Source organism: Bos indicus, chromosome 7, assembly GCF_029378745.1.
Source record: "Bos indicus isolate NIAB-ARS_2022 breed Sahiwal x Tharparkar chromosome 7, NIAB-ARS_B.indTharparkar_mat_pri_1.0, whole genome shotgun sequence".
Lineage (NCBI taxonomy): Eukaryota > Metazoa > Chordata > Mammalia > Artiodactyla > Bovidae > Bos > Bos indicus.
The window spans coordinates 456,703-473,206 of NC_091766.1; the positions used below are offsets into that span (position 1 = coordinate 456,703).

Here is a 16,504-nt window from a genome sequence, read left to right on the forward strand (position 1 = left end):
ACTGAGGTTGTCCCCCAACGCAGAGGTTGCAGTCCCCGCCGGGTCGTAGTCTGGGGTGCGCACTTCCCCGCGACTCTAGTCTGCGCTCAAGATCAGTACTCCTGAGGGAACTCTGGTTGCTGTTCACTTTCCCCAGGCCAAGGACTACTGGGGCAAAAACTCGGGACGGAGGGAGACAGGCGTAATTCGGAAAGACTGGGTGCAGGTGTTGGAATTTGAGGCTAATCTTGAGTCAGCAACTCGTAAATGATCAGCATGGCAGGAGAGGCAGAAGGCCGGCCCTCGCCATGTTTGAGGGGTAGCACCCTGGATGGCCAAGCTAAGGATCATAAGGCAGGGGCTGCAAGGAAGGGTCTTCAACACAGGAGAGGCAGTGTGGAAACAGGTGATGGGAACATGACTAAAGGTTGCCTCTGAGGGATTGGAGGGAAGAGAATTTGGGGGGTGAGGGAGGGATGGCTGTTTGGAGATGTCAGGGGTGAGAGGTAGATGAGGTGGAAGCCCATGAGAGATCCAGTGACCCTGGAGGTCAGAGGGTAGAGGACCGATTATGGGTCCCCAGTGTTTGAGGGAGTAGTTCTGAGAGATCTGAAGGGAGAAATGGGTACCTCTATTTTTAAACACTGTTGGCTTTGAATACTGGCTTTACATGTTTCATTTCTTTTAATCCTCACAAGGAAATGTTAGACCCTTTTTACAAATGGGAACACTTGGACCAAGGACAGGGGTAACTTCCCCCAAAGTCCTCAGGAAGCCAGTAGTAAAGGATATGTTCAATCCAGGTCTTTGGGGTACCAGAACCCCGTTCTGTGTGTCTATATAGGCTGAAGGGCCGGGGAGAGTGGAGTGAAGGGACGTGTGGGTGAACCTAGGGGGAGGAGGATGGAAGAAGACATCTTCTGGCCTCCAAGTCAGGGCAAGTCTGAGCAGAGGGGCTGCCTCTTTGCTCCCCTGCACCCTTCCCAGGACCAAGCTTTCACAGGTGCCGTGGTTGGACTTCAGGGCTGAGGAGTGGGAGACCCCACCTTGAGAAGACATCCGGCGGGCAGTGGGTATAGTGTCCAAGGCTCAGAAGAGAGGCTAAAGAGGAAGCTGTCCCAGGATGGGACCGTCTTCCCCAAGGAGGGGACCAGAGAGCGAGAGGCTTCCAGGGAGACAGAAAACATCCAACGTGCAGGGTGTAAGGAAAACCAGGAGAGACTCATGTCCTGGTGCTCCTGAGTAGAGCAGAGTGGAAGGTGGCAGACAGAGCGGGGATAAGTCAGTCTTGCAGTGAGTACAGGTGGTTCTTACCAAAGTTGGGCAGTGAGGGAGAAGAGAGAGAATGAAGCTAAGGGGCCCGTGGAGGGGGACGGCCTTGGCTGGACCAGGGCATGGCTGGTAGGGAGATAACCCATTGAGAGCAGACCATGGCCACAGTCCCTGAGCCTTATACTTGTGCCACCCATTTGGGGCTGAAGAGGACCTGAGAAGCCCCTAGACTGATGGGGGTGCTGGAGCAGAAGCACAGACATTCCAGTGCTGCCAGCTGTCAGCGTGGCCACCGTGGGAGGCCACGTGCTGGCAGGTGAGCAGCCTGGCCCTGAAGGTGACCCTCAGAGATGCAGTGCTTGTCCCAGAGCTGGCTCCTTCCTGGCTCTACCCCTAAATTGCTTTCTCTGTTGCCTGGACCCCTCCCTTCCTCTCCTTGTGCCTCAGTTTGTCCACACACAGCACTGCAACAAGCTGGCAGGCTCTGAGGGGCTGTGCTTGGCGCTGGACTCTTTACCCCAATCGTGTCCCTCTAGAGAAAGTAGATGGCAGAGGCCACCTCCCACAGGCTTTATCTCTTGGGGCTTAGACTCTAGAAAGGTTGTTTGTGCCTCTGAACAGTGGGCAGTCAGCTCAGGGACATGTGGGGAAGGAAGCAATTGCCAGGAAGCTTGGTTGGCCTGCCATGAGGATACTGGCTCCTGCCACGACTGAGACACACATGACCATCCCAGCTCTTCACTGTCTGTGCTCCTCAGCCCTGAGCCAGAGCCAGATGTGGACAGAGGTGTGGGAGTGGGGTGGGCATGTGAGTCAGTGCGGGTGGAGCACTGGCCTTAGCTCAGTGCTCTGAGGACTCACATACAGGTGTGCTTACATACCCAGAGTGCTGGAGGCACTGGGTCAGTGTGGCCAAAGGACTCTTTGCCTCCCCACAGCACAGTGTCCACATGACCCAGTGCCAGGCTGGGCACGAGGTGTAACAAGGGGACTGTTTGGCCATCTCCTTGCCGTGCCACCCCCACCCTGACCCCCAGGCAGTGGCAGGCAGCCTAACCAGGGAAGGGGACTGTAGTCCTGTGCAAGGTGAAAGCTACAGTGTCTGCTCAGGGTGGCAAAGGGAAGATTTGGACCAAGTGCACTCTGCAGGAGCTTCTCAAGTGCCAGACTTGCAGGGACACAAACATGACATCGGAGCCCAGGGGTGAGAGTGCTCAGTGACCAGTGAGGTCCAGCTGGTGGTGTGGGCTTCACCAAGTTGCTTCCAGCTTGGAGCTTCCTGGAGGGGTCTGCAGACTCCAGGAAGGGGGTTCCAAGCAGGGCAAAGACTGCCTCAAAGGCCCAGAGACAGAAAAGTCAGATGGTGATCAGATGAGGCTGGAGTCCTGGGGGCCGAGCGACGGGGTGGAAGAGACAGGAAATGGAGACGCAGAAGCTAGCAGCACACCTGGAAAGGGGGGGGGTGTGAGCAGGGAGCCACGTGGTCAGACTCTCCTGAAGGCATCACCAGAGGGGCAAGAGCAGATACAAGGCCACAACAAGGAGGCTGCGGGTGCACCCAGGAGATATACCAGGGAAGGAGGCCGCAGGGGATGGTGGAGAGAGAGGGACGAGTGCCAGTCTCTGGCTGAAGTGGCAGAATAGATCATGAAATTGTTTACCAGATGGGAACCCTGAGAAGAGGAGGAGATGGGGAAAGATGAGGCGTTCCACTGGGGAGGCTGGGCCTCCAGTCAAAGGCAGGAAGGAAGAAAGTTGGGAGTGTGATATGATAGAGGGAAGTCAGGGAATCCAGGGGAATTAAGTGGGGTCTCAGTCACGAAGGGAAGTTTTTCCCTGTGTCTAGCTTACACCCCTCCTGCTGCCATTTTGGTGTTTCCCGCCACCATGCAGATTTCTCTCCACTAGGACCCAGTCCGTGCCCCACAGTCCTGAGATATCCCTTGGCGAAGGGGAATGGGTAGGGAGAGGAGTCCAGAGACTCCCACACTCCTTGCACCGACCTCTGAGCAAGACATGGCCCATGTGTCCAGCTGGAGCCAGGGATTCCTGAGTTTCGATCCTTTTCAGACACTGGCTTCCTCTGGGATCTCCGTTTTCCGGTCACACCGAAGGGAGAAGTCTGGGAGCAGGAAGATGCAGGTTTTGGGACTGGCTGCCACTGAGGCTGGGTGTGGCCCGAAAGAGGCACAGCCCTGCCTGGCTCCAGTGTCCCAGGCCACCCCCATCTCCGAGGCCCGGATGGGGTGCGGATGGCCCTGTGAGCACGCACAAGTCAGGGTGGCAAGTGGGGGAGCCCCGCCACGTGGCCAGTGAGGTCAGCATGGGTTCATGGGAAAGGACTTGCCGGCCACAGGAGAGGACATCCTGCCTGCGTTCCCTCTTCCTGCAGCAGGAGCCCGTGGCCCAGATTTAGCAGCACTGGGGGGCCACCTCTGAGCCAGCTGGGCTGTCTGATAACACTGCCCGTCCTGCCGCCACAGAACAGAGCCCTGACCCCAGAAAGGCCAGGGCAACTGCCTGGTAAAGCTGGCTGCACCCATGACTGCTGCATGGGGATCCCTGCACCTACTAAAGTGCTCTTCCCCCATCTCACCCCCTGTGGGTACTCAAGCAGCCTACAGTCCCACTCAGCCTCTCCAACACTCCCTGCTTCCAAAAATTGCTTTAGCAGGACCACTCTGAAACACAGATCTGAGCCTTCCTCAGCCCCTCAGTCCTCCTTGGGCTGGTGGTACAGGCCCTCCTGCTAGAGGGCCTCCTCCAAGAGAAGCCCGAGCCCCATATCCACCTAGCCTGCACCCACACCACAGCCTCAGTGTGTGAGCTTTCTTGTGCTCCACATACATGCTAGAGGCTGCTAAGAATTTCAGGCAGAAGGTGATGCTGCACCAAGTGGGAGGGATCTACTAGGGCAGGAAGAGAGCCTCATTCCCCAGCCCTTGTGTGCCCCAGGAGCACAGAATCTAAGCTTTAGGGTAGGTTCACGGAAAGCTCTCATCCTTATCCAACCTAAACACCATCCTCAAAGCTCTTCAGAATTCTACCTAATGAAGTTTTGTTTGTGTGAAGCAGCACTCATGCACACACATACACACATGTGCGCACACACTGCCAGTGAGTCCCACCTCAGTCTGAAATGGTTAATCAAATTTCTCCACGCAGGGTGTGTGAAGATTTTAACCTTGTGATGTAGGCTACTGTCCCCATTTTGGAGATTAGTAAAATTAATTAGAAAATTAGAGGAGTGAAATGGCTCATTAGATTGTCAGAGCAGCTCTGAGGGAAGTGACAGGTGTCTGGGGCCTGGTGCCAGATGGCATAAGGGCTGAGGAGCAGGAAGGGGCAGGCATAGCTGGTGTGCCCATATTCCAGCAAGGTGGGCATGTGGGGTCCTAAATTGCTGACCACCTCGTGGACATTTTCACCTAGATGCCCCAGAGAGCTTTCAAAAGCAGCATGCCACTAGACACGTTGCTTCCCCCTGGACCTGCCCCTGACAGATGTGCCTGCTTCAGTGCAGGACCTCTGCCCCTCCATCCCCACCTCCACCTCTGCCCACACACTGTGCACTCTCATTTTGTTCCCTGGATCCTCAAAGCCAGTCAAGAGCAATCCAGGGCCAAGTCCCATGCTGGCGATGCCACCCTGGAAAGGATCTAATTCTTGCACTGAGGAACTGTTGAGTGTAATGAGTCAAGCTGCTGCATGAAGCTGTGGACATGTGCAGAGAGGCTCCCAGGAACCTAAAAATGCAAGCCTAGGGCTGGAGTAGGTACCAGGCAAGTGACAAGTGTGACTAGAGAGTCATATGAGAAGCTCAGATTCCGTCTCCAAGCAGCAGAGAGGCAGGAAATGGTTTTAGGTAGAAGAAGGATTTGTGTTCTCAAAGAATCCTCTAACCACTGCGAAAGGCCTGGACCAGTGGGGAGACGAAAGTGTGGTAACCCAAGGATGGGACACTGAGGCTGGCCAGTCAGTCAGATGGCGAGGAAAGGGGCTGAAAAGGGCAGTCCCAGAACATCTAGGGGTCGCACTCAGGCTAGAGGACATCTACTGCTCAGTGTTGGAGCTCTGGGAGTGCAAAGCACTTTGCCAGGGTGGTAGGGAGAGGCGAGGAGCAAGCCTGGTGCTTCCAGCCACTCTGCTGTTGGTGCTGATTCTGAGGAGGTATAAACAGCAGTCTCCATAATCCTGTCACCCAAAGATAATCTCTGACTAGTAAGTGAACCTCTGTGTCTTCGTTTTTTCATCTGCAAAATGATCAGGATAGTACCCACCTCAGGGGGCTTCCCTGGTGGTTCAAACGGTAAAGAATCTGCCTGCAATGCAGGAGACCTGGGTTTGACCCCTGGGTTGGGAAGATCCCCTGGAGAAGGGAATGGCTACCCACTTCAGTACTTTTGCTTGGAGAATCCCATGGACCGAGGAACCTGGCAGGCTACAGTCCATGGGGTCGCAGAGAGCCGGACATGACTGAATGACTAACATTTTCACTTTCTTCTTTCAGGGGGGCAATAGAGGGGTGTGGTATGCTCAAGTGTGTAGGCTGTGCTGGCATACAGAAAGTGTTTGCGCTTGTTGTCTGTTGTCGTAACAGGATGTATTGGAGTAAGCAGAATTTGAGGGTCAAAGTGAATGAGCATAATTTTCATTTCTGTGAGTGCCTGTTTGCCCACAGCCTTGCCAATACTGGGAATCCTCTATCCTTTTAATGCTTGCTTATCTGGGCTCGGGGACACTTCTGTGCTACCCTGTGGCTCCTTGTTCTCCTCAGTGGTGGGGATGGTCTAGGTCTTAGGGCTGGGGGCACTTGGCAGGAAACAGCTGGGAAGCAGAGCCCCCTAGGGCTGGCGCTCAGGAGAGCTGCCAGAGAGGGTGGGGGAGCTCAGAGGTGGGCTTGAAGTCTTGGGGCTCTAGACTAGAGGGTTCTAGACAGCCCCTCTAGGAGGAGGAAGCACACCTTAAGCAGGGCTCCAGTTAAATGAGCCTGCCAAGAGCCTAAGGCTAGGCCTGTGACCCATGGCCCCACTCTGGGGCCTTATTGCCGCATGCTGTGCGCCCCCTCCCTGACAGCTCTGCCTGCCTGACAGCCCAAGGTCACCAGCACTCTGCCACATGGCCCTCTGCCCTCTGCGCCCTCCTCCTGGACCAGCGATTTCTTATTCATTCTACAAAGTCCTTTTCAACTCATGTGAACACTCCCTTCCACTGGTAAGACTTTCTCTGACCGCCCCGCAACCTTGGCACTGTGGCCAGGGCACCAAGTCACAGTAGCTGCTCCAGCTGTGAAAGGCAAAGCTTTTCCAAGGCTGGGAGAGGCTCTCAGTGTGCCTCTCAGTGTGCCTTAGCCCGCAACAGCACATTCTTACCACGGTTCTTCGTGTGATCGTACGTTATTTGTGGTCTGTGGTTCTCAATGATCCTGGGGACAATTCTCATTTCATAAGCGTGGATGGGGGAAGTGACTTGCCCAAGGTCATACAGTCAGAGTGACACTGGAGGGGACACGGCTGGGTTCTCAGGGCTGAGCACTCTCTCTGAACAGCCCCTCCTGGCGTAGCCTTCTCAGCCCTGCAGGGCGGGAGGTGGGAGGACCGATGCCCTCACCCTTGTTCTCTGGAGGCACAGAGACTGCCATCTACGTGGGGCTGGAGGGGAACGCCAAGGCAGAACACACCGTGAGCCTTCCCCCAAGGTCAGTGCACAAGCCCGGCCCCAAGAGTGATGGGAGAGCAGGCTCTCCAACTTGGCTGAGCCCTGGGACTGCTGCACAGAGCCCCCACCTGGCCTCACCTGGCCCTGGTGCTTCCCCCTCAGCTTGCCTCCAGTCTGCAGGGCATAGCTGCTCAGGAGACCATGGATCCGACTAGCAGAACTGCTGTACAGCCCCTCTTACCCACTGGGTGATCATGACAGGGCCTGAAATAGGAAATTGCCAAATGCAAAAACCACTACTGCAACACACTGCCAGAGGTGGAATGGCACCCCCGAGCTGGAGCACCGTCCTGACATCATGGGCCTGGGTGGGTAGTGCTGGCCCTCAGGACAGAGACGTGGCCCAGTGACACCCTGGCCCTCAGGAGCCACTCAGTGGTACAGCCCTTCCCTGTGTGGTGCGTGAGTGCCTGGGGTGCTCCGCGGGGGACGTTGGGTGTGGCTGATACCCTGACTGTGTGGCAGAAGCATTGGGAGGTGACCAGGAAGGGGGCCAGTGGGGCAGGGCAGAGCTCTGGAGGCTGGGCCAAGGGCCTTTACAGATCCAGAGGGCCACAAGGAGCCAGGGAAGGTGTCCTTTGGGCTGAGGGACAAATTGGAGGCCAGGGAGGAGACTGCTAGGGAGCAGAGAGGTCAGGAGACTGGCACTAGCAGTGGCAATGGGCAGGAGGAGATGGAGAAGTGTGAGGGCCAAGTCCCGGGCAGGGTTGGGCCTGGACTTGGGCTCCTGCACAGCTGCTGGTTACCACTGACGTGGAGGCTGGAGCCCCAGTGTCCTCCCTGTTGACTGGACTCCCAATCCATCCCTCTTTCCCAGTAAGTGTAAGGATCAAATGAGGCGCTAAGTGCTGGGATGTGGTCAGTATCTAGCCCACCGGCCTTCCCACCCTCCTGTCTACCCTCACCCAAGATCCCGGGGTGCTGCTCCCATACCCAGCACCTGCGGCTGACCCCACGGCCCCCCGCCCAAGGCTGCTGACAGCACAGGGAAGAGGAGGGATGCACTCTGGCCCCCTGACCTCAGCCTGGCGCCTACCCTGACTGCTCTGCTCAGGCCAGGGGGCCAGGGCTGCTGGCCAGGGGAAGGAAGAAGCCAGTTCCTGGGCCAGGAACAGGAAGGCAGGGGGAGTGCAGCAGAGGCCAGGATGACAGTGCTTCCTGCTTCGGGAAGGGAAGGACAGCGGGGACAGACAACAGCCAGGCAGGAAGGATGCGCCTTCTTTGGGGTTGCACGTGGGGGCTGGGCAGTATAGAGCCTCAGCCATGGCAGCACAGGCCTGAATCTTCCCCAGCTGCTGAGCAGTCTGGGCTATTCATGGTCACCAGGGGACCTGGCCTTTAAAACTGGAATCTTTTACAAAGGCACAACAAGGTTCGACAGAGTTTTAACCCAAAGGTTGATTGCAGAGGTCTGTTTAGCCAACCAGCCATTCGTTCAGTCAGCCATTCATTCATCCTTCTCTCCACCCATCCATTCATCTTTCTACCCATCCCTCCATCTGACTGCCCATCTGTCCTTCCATCTAGCCACCCTTTCTTTTTTCCACATTTCTATCCTTCCGTTCATCCATCCACTCATTTGTGCTTTTGTCCATCTGTCCATTTGTTTATTCATTCAACAAGGGTTTATGGAGCCTTGACTCTGTGTCAAGTACAGTGCCCGGCATGGAGTGGGCTGGAAAAGGGACTGTTTGGGTCTTTACACCATTGAAACTTACTGTCTAGGAGAGGAAATGGAAAAACATAACTTAAGTACATAACAAAATTACATATTATGACAAGAAGAATGAAATAACCAACCAGGAGGTTAAGGTGGCTTAAATGAGGACTTAGGTTTTGGGGGTGGGAGTGCAGAGACCATGTCTAAGCTGAGGCCTGAAAGTGAGAAGGGCCTGGCTGTGCAAGGCGTGTGAGCAGAGGCTCATCAGGAGGAGAGGTGTGTGTAAAAGCCTGGGGTAGGAAGGAGCGTGGCATGATATGGAACAGCCTAGGGCCACGGGGGCTGGAAGACAAGAGCAGGAGGTGAGAGTGGTCACACCTCCTGGTCAGGAGGGTATGGAAAGGGGATGACGGCCAGGCCACAGTCAGAAGTTTGGATGTTCCTTGAAGTATAGTGGAATGTCACTAATGACATTTAAGCATGATTTTGTCCCTTAAAGCTGCAGTTGAGAGAAGGGGCTCTGGGCTGGAGGTAGAGATTTTGTAAGTACTGGGTCGGCCAAAAATGTTGTTCAGGTTTTTCCATATGATCGTATGGAATAACCTGAATGGACTTTTTGGCCAACCTAATACATGACCACTTAGGAACAGTATTTGGTGCTGGGCAGAAGGGATGGAAGACAAGGGGAGGGTGAGCTCACAGAAGCTAGCAGAAGAGGGAACAGCTCTGCTCCCTGCCCTGGAGAGCCTCCTGCAGCGGCACAGAGGCCACAGGATACCTTGCCAGTGGCTCCATGAAGTAGAGGGAGGCTGCACTCTGTGGGAAGATGAGGAAATGTGAAAGGAAGGAGGCAGTGAACAGAATTTTTGCTATGAATGGGGGTAGAAAAGGGGAAGGGAATACAGGATCAAGGAAGTGGAGAGTTTTTGTTTATTTGTTTGTTTACAAGATGGGAGATGATTGCATAGAGGAAAGTTGGTAGCCAGAAAAGAAAGAAATGATCTGCAGAGGTCAGATCTGGGGGGATTGGGATCCCCGACATGTTGGAGGGCTTGGCCTTGGGAGCAGGAATGTCAGAGATGTGGGTGTGGGAAGGGTGTAAGATTAGAGTGTGGGAAGATGAGGGGTCTCCATCTGATGCCTCTACTTCATTAGTGCTGAGAGGGAAGGAGGAGGGACTGCCCTGAACTTCAGCCCGAGGCCACTCAGGCTCTGCCACCAGGAGAGTGGGGAGGCAGCACAGGTCCCGGGCTTTGCGCTGCATACTGAGCCTCTCAGGGGCATGGGCACTGCAGGGCTGGGGAAGCAGGCAGGGGCAAGGGAGCATGCAGGATGATGGGCTGTGGGCCATGCAGTGCCAGGAGAGGGGCGGGGCCAGGAGGAGGTGGCAGTGCAGAGGGGCTCCTGGCCTGGATATTTTGATGAGGTTGAAGGACTTAGCAGTGGTGAGATTTAGTAGGAGACAGAGGAGGCAAAGCAAGAAGTACAGGAGAACAGGCAGTTGATGGCGACAGCTTCTGGTGCGGACTAAGACCAGGGTATGCCCAGGAAGTGAGGGGCTGAAGGCGGGGGACAATGGGGATGAGGACTGCAAAGGCGGGGTGCTGGTGACTCAGTCCTGTGGCTGCCGAAGTTCTGAGAAATGGCCTGGATTGAGGTCGGGGAGCCTGAAGAGCCAGGAGCAGAGAATGAGGGGAAATGACCAGGACAGGGCTGATGACAGCTTTAGTGGGGAGTGGGTGGTGCTGCTGGAAAAGGGGAAGTGACCACAAGGAGTTCTCCAACATGTGCAATGGGGAGCAGTAACCACCCCAGGGGCAGCGGTGTCCTCAGAAATGCAGATTTCAGTTAAGGCAGGAAGGATGGAGGAGGCCAGTGATGTGTACAGCACAGACTACTGCTCACACAGGGTCCAGAGGCGGGGGAGAAAAGGAGCACCGGGGAAATTCAGGGCATGTGGCAATAAAGGAAAGGCTCTCAGATGGGTGAAAGGGTCAGCAAGCATAGTGGATGAACCTCCCATTTAGCACAGTGATTCAGATGCTTCCTTTGGTGGTATGGTAGCCTCTAGGAAGGAAGCTCCTATAGGCTCCATACCCCATCCAGCCACTCAACCCACCATCCTTCCACATATTCACCCATTCATTCATCTGATCATCCTTCATCCATCCTACCATTCTTGAATTTGTTGTTGTTCACTCACCAAATCATGTCCAACTCTGCAGCCCCATGGACTGGAGCACATCAGTCCTCCCTGTCGCTCAACAATCTCCCAGTTTGCCTACGTATTCTTGAATACATATCCTCAATTTTAGGTGTGTACCTCTTGTGTACTAAGGTTAGGAAGATGAATAAAATGCAGTCTCTGTTCAGATGTGACCAGAAAACCATGATTCAGTCTAGTAAGTGTTCTAGCAGCATAAGCCTAGGGGCCAGCACCACCTGAGTCTCTCCTGAGTGACTGCCCCTTATAGAGGGACTCGTGAATTAGAACCTAAAGAGGAAGATCCACAGGAGGGAAGGAAGTACAAATGTCCAGGGTGAAAAAATGAACACAGAGACTTCAAGATGAAGTCTGGCACTCTGGGATGATAGTGAGAAGTCTGTGCCTGTCAGATGTCTCGATAAAGCCCGAAAGAAGAGGAGTGGGCAGAGGGAGAGGCCTGGGGTCTCCCCGCTTTATCTTGGGAGCAAAGGAGAGCTGGCAAAGGAAGCTGGGCTGACGACTGCCGTAGCTCTAGTGCCAAGGGCATGCCCTGGAGAAGCACCTCAGGGAAGGAGGCCCTAGCTTGGCCTTCCCGGGGGCCCCAGAGTAATACTACAGCCCTCACAATGGGGCACAAATGACCCAGGGCAAATAGGTCCTGGCTGCTGCCTGTCTCCTCTGGTGCCCAAATGCCAGCCTCAGGCTTGCCCCCTGAGTGGTCCACTTGGGAGCTGGTTCTTTCATCCCTTCACACAAACCCAAGTTCATCATCCCTGCCCCTCCTCCGCTTCTGTAGCTCAGAAGCCAGTTTGTAGAGTGGCTTTATTCACATTCCACTGCCTGGAAAATCCTATTTCTCTTTCAAAACCCACCTTAGAGGTGTCCTCCTGGCATTCACTCCCAGCCCCTCACCACCAGAAGGAATCATCCCCACTGTGGGGCCTCTCCACCTGAGCAGCCCCAGGGCCAGGTGAGGAAGTATGATGGGGAGCCAGAACCCACCCTGGGAAAGAATGGACCTGCTACTTTCCCACCTGGGGATCCCAGGGTGGGGCCTCTGTCCTGAGTGCCAGGAGTGGGTGCACTGGATTCAAGCTAAGGAGAGACTGCATAGTGGTCCCAGCAGCTGGCCACGCAGTCCAGCTGGAAGGCCTCAGGTTCCCTGGCTGGACTAGATGCTAGTTGGATTAGATGCTCAATGAGGACCTTCTGCCTCTGACCAGTGGTGGTGTGGTACATAGAGAAGTCTGGCCAGCAGGAGGCCAGACCCTGGGAGCTATCTTGTCCATGTGATGCTGAAATGAGATCTTGGTGTGCAGAGTGTGCCATCCTGTGCTGCTTTCTAGGGCAGCTTGGGGTCAGGGTGAGGTAGAACCCACTATAGTGGGGATTCCTCCAAGGTCTGCCTCCCACAGTTTGCTGCCAGGGCAAGACTCTAAGCCTCAGGAAGCTGAACTGGGGAGGGCAGAGGAACTGGACCTGTGGGACTGGGGCCTAGGGCAGGGCAGTGGGCTGTGCCCCCCAGGAGGACAGGGACTCGGGGGAGGGACAGAACACAGCCCTGGGCCTCCAGCCACACAGTCCTCACTTCCTGTTGTCTCAGGATGGTCCTGGCAGGATGCATCTGCCAGAGTTCTAGGCCCAGACCTCCCCTGGGGCCTGCTCCCACACTCCTCCAGGATCATACGCGCACACACACACACACAGACATGTCAGTAACACACATGCACAAAATCACACACACACAGCACTCATCATCAGTCCTATAAACACAGATCTATGCCCACAGACGCCCATGCACACAAAGATAACACACACGTGCACACATGCACACACATGTGTACACACGCACGCAACACTCTCCTGCTGGGGGGAAGATGGAGACTAAGAAGCCATGTGGGCAGCAGGGCCGAGGTCCTGGAGGGCTACAGGAAGTGTTTAACCAGGCGAGGCAGTTCTCTGTTTGGGGATTAGACCTGTTGGAATCATGGAGGGGCTGAGGCAGGGGGAGCAGGGAGTGGGGAGCAAGGGCAGCCCGAAGGTCCCTTGGGGGCAAAGGGAAACTGATGGAACCAAGCACATGTGAGATGGACTCCATGGGATGTAGAAGAGGGTAAGGCCACAGGAAGAATCCCAGGGAGAAACCAAGGCCTCAGTCTGGGGCGTGTTTGGGGAGCTGTGCTGTGCAGGACCCCCTCACAGGCAGTGGCTGGGGGGGTCTTAATGCCAAGGAAATGTACTGCAGGCTTCGCCTAATGTGGGAGAAAGCCTCTGGTCTCCCCTGTTGACTTCATGTCGGCAGCTCCACTCCTGGGGGACCAGAGGCCTGAGTTCAGCCCAGGCCTCAATCAGGGCTCACTTGGGGCTGCAGCCAGTGGGCAGGCTAAGCCTGAGGCGGAGGTTCCCAGATGTCTTGGGCCGTATCAATCCTGCTCTGGGCTGGAAAGGCTAGGCAGCACCTGCCCTGCAGAGGGGCCCGCCAGCACCAGATGGATATCGTCCTGTGAACTTATGACCCAATCCCACGCTAACCCTATCTCCCAACCCAGGCCTGGCCAGTGGCTACTCCATGACCCCACCAACCCTGAACATCACGGAAGAGACATATGTCATCGATTCCAGTGACAGCCTGTCCATCTCCTGCAGGTATTCCGCCCTCACCCAGGGGGGCTTGGGCCTGGGTCTCTCCTACCTAGCAGACCATGGAGACTATAGAAGGCAGAGCTGATGGTGGCAGAGGACTCAGAAGGCAGCACCCCAGCCCCAAGGCAGAGAGGCCTCAAGGCTTAGGGGTGCTCCCAGGTGGCTTCAGTGTAGGTTCCTAGAGGCACAGACCATCCCCTGCCCTGTAGACGCAGGCATCCTGCAGCCTATCCCATTTCACCCATACCCACCTCACAATCTCCTACAGACCACAGATCTATCACCCTGCATCCATTCTTGAGTCAACCCGTAGTGACCCAGGCCACCCCATGCCCACCCCCAGGTCACCCTACACGAATACTGCCTGCACCATAGGTTGCCTGCACCCACACTCAGCCACCCTTCACTGGCCCCAGACCCACCCGCACAGACTGCCAAGCTGTGATCTTCCCTTCAGCCCCAGCTGTAATCTGAGGCTCAGGCTTTTCTGAAGGACAGCCTGCCAAATGCAGGCCCAGGAGCCAGGTCGAGGCCCCAGGAGGCTCAAGGGTACCCTCCCCAAGTGCTGGTCTACCCTGACCTCTGAACGGGATCAGCTATGAGCAAGGCTGGGCCTCTGAGAGGCTCCACAGGGACTGTCCCCCAGGGCTGTGGCCTGGGCCTCTCTTGATGTCCTGTCTCCTTCGCCAGGGGGCAGCACCCCCTGGAGTGGGCCTGGCCGGGGGCTCAGGATGCACCAGTCCCAGAGGAGAAGGATGGTGAGGACACGGGGACCGTGCGAGACTGTGAAGGCACAGACACCCGGCCCTACTGCAAGGTTCTGCAGCTGCAGGAGGCCCACGCCAACAACACAGGCAGCTACCGCTGCTACTACAAGTACATCAAGGCTCGCATTGAGGGCACAACCGCGGCCAGCACCTACGTGTTTGTGAGAGGTGAGACAGCCCAGCACCCACCCCCAAGGGTACTCAGGAGCCATGGGCAGGGTCCTGGGTCCTCAAGAGGTGGCTGGCATCTGTGGCTGCAACCCCAGCCTTGGGACCCTGGGGGAGGGGGCGCTGCCCTGCAGCTCCACACCTGGGCAGAGACTCCCTGAGCCCCGCCCCGCCCCCCCACCCTGTCCCCTCTCTTCAGACTGGGAGCAGCCATTCATCAACAAGCCAGACACACTCCTGGTCAACAGGAAGGACTCCACGTGGGTGCCCTGCCTGGTGTCCATCCCCGGCCTGAACGTCACGTTGCGCTCGGTACAGCCCCACCCCAATCTCTACCCTCAATCCGGCCCTCCAGTTCTGTCCCTGGGAAAATGGCCAGTCGTCTGGCCAAGGGGCAGGGGGTAGCTGGGCCCTGACAGCCACTGCGTCCCTACAGCAAAGCTCAGCACTGCAGCCTGATGGACAGGAGGTGGTGTGGGATGACCGCCGGGGCATGCGGGTGCCCACCCCTCTGCTGCGCGATGCCCTGTACCTGCAATGTGAGACCACCTGGGGCGGCCAGGCCTTCCTGTCCAACCCCTTCGTTGTGCACATCACAGGTAGGGGGCTGCCTGGGGCTGTAGGACCCTCCCCAGCGACTACTCCCCATGTCCTGGACAGGAACCCTCTAACTCCCAGCAGTGGGGCTGTAGGTACCATGGTTTGGCTGGTCTCAGGGGATGCCCTGTGCCCTGTACTCTACATGCACTGTCCTACAAAGGGCATGGGGGTCCCTGTGCATGTGTCACCAGGCAATGAGCTCTATGACATCCAGCTGTTCCCCAAGAGATCGCTGGAGCTGCTGGTTGGGGAAAAACTAGTCCTGAACTGTACCGTGTGGGCCGAGTTCAACTCAGGTGTCACCTTTGACTGGAACTATCCAGGGAAGCAGGTGAGCTCAGCATCCCTGGCAGGGGCTGTACCTGAATCATCCCCAGGAATCCCTGTCGCGGCCCACACTCACCCTGGTCTGGCCCACACGTACTTCCCTCTGTCCCAGAAGCCCTTGTCTGATAGGGAAGTTTTCCTATGCCAAGGAAAACTCAGAGTCTGAGTCCAAGGCTTCTGGAGCTGCTGCTGGTTGGGCTGGGGGGAGGGGTGTGCCTACGGGGGTCAGTTCTGTCAGAGCCCACTTGCTCTGACCCTGTTCTTCCCCTGGTCCTGGGCAGGCAGAGCGGGGTAAGTGGGTACCAGAGCGGCGCTCCCAGCAGACTCACACAGAGCTCTCCAGCATCCTCACCATCCACAACGTCAGCCAGCGTGACTTGGGCCCGTACGTGTGCCAGGCCAACAATGGTATCCAGCAGTTCCAGGAGAGCACTGAGGTCATTGTGCATGGTACGGCCTGTCAGGCCATTGTGCCCAGCATGGCCTGGGCTAGGTTGGGTGTCAGTTGTCAAGCCTGGAGCACAAGGGTTCTTGTGCAGTGTGGGCCCAGGGTCATAGGTCATGGTGCACCCGAGTAATGTGGAGTCCAGCCAGAGGGAAGGGAGGGTCATGAGTGGATGGACTGCCCAGTTCCCACGCCCCAGAGAGCAGGGCATCTGGCCACTGGGGGTGGCTGCAAATCCCTGGGTGGTGGTGGGTCAGCCACACCAGCCCTGGCTTTACCCTGATGTCTCCTGTCTGACAGAGAAGCCCTTCATCAGCGTCGAGTGGCTCAAGGGTCCGGTTCTAGAGGCCACGGCAGGAGATGAGCTGGTGAAGCTGCCCGTGAAGCTGGCGGCTTATCCCCCACCAGAGTTCCAATGGTACCTCCCTTGTTCCTGCCCCTCCCTACCCACCAAGTCCAGTGCAAGAAAGAGCCACAGAGAGGGAAGGGCAAAATTCCCCCCATCAGGGCCTACTTCCTGAGACCTAGATGGGGACCTGTGCCTGGAGTGGGGGACCCCCTATGAAGATTCCAAGGAATATACACATCATGTGGTATTTTGGCTAGAGGGAAGATTGGCCTGAATTGCTGCTAAACTGTGAAAGAGTGTGAATACTGGCCTCCTGTTATGTGTGGGTGTGGTGGGCATAGCACAGGGCTTTATCTAACTCTTTCCTGCA

General features: G+C 56.4%; 1 protein-coding gene across 3 annotated transcripts in view; it reads left to right on the top strand.

The window, feature by feature from the left end:
- FLT4 (fms related receptor tyrosine kinase 4) overlaps positions 1 to 16,504 on the top strand; it is a 41,312-nt gene that overhangs the window by 530 nt on the left and 24,278 nt on the right. For 2 of the 3 annotated variants that reach the window (XM_019963694.2, XM_019963695.2), the window contains exons 2-8: positions 13,385 to 13,481; positions 14,169 to 14,413; positions 14,613 to 14,725; positions 14,850 to 15,012; positions 15,205 to 15,344; positions 15,622 to 15,790; positions 16,086 to 16,203. In XM_019963694.2, coding sequence (XP_019819253.2) covers positions 13,385 to 13,481; positions 14,169 to 14,413; positions 14,613 to 14,725; positions 14,850 to 15,012; positions 15,205 to 15,344; positions 15,622 to 15,790; positions 16,086 to 16,203 — 1,045 coding nt within the window. Of the gene's footprint in view, positions 1 to 6,327; positions 6,466 to 13,384; positions 13,482 to 14,168; positions 14,414 to 14,612; positions 14,726 to 14,849; positions 15,013 to 15,204; positions 15,345 to 15,621; positions 15,791 to 16,085; positions 16,204 to 16,504 lie in introns of all 3 variants that reach the window. The other variant, XM_070792310.1, reaches the window with a different exon arrangement.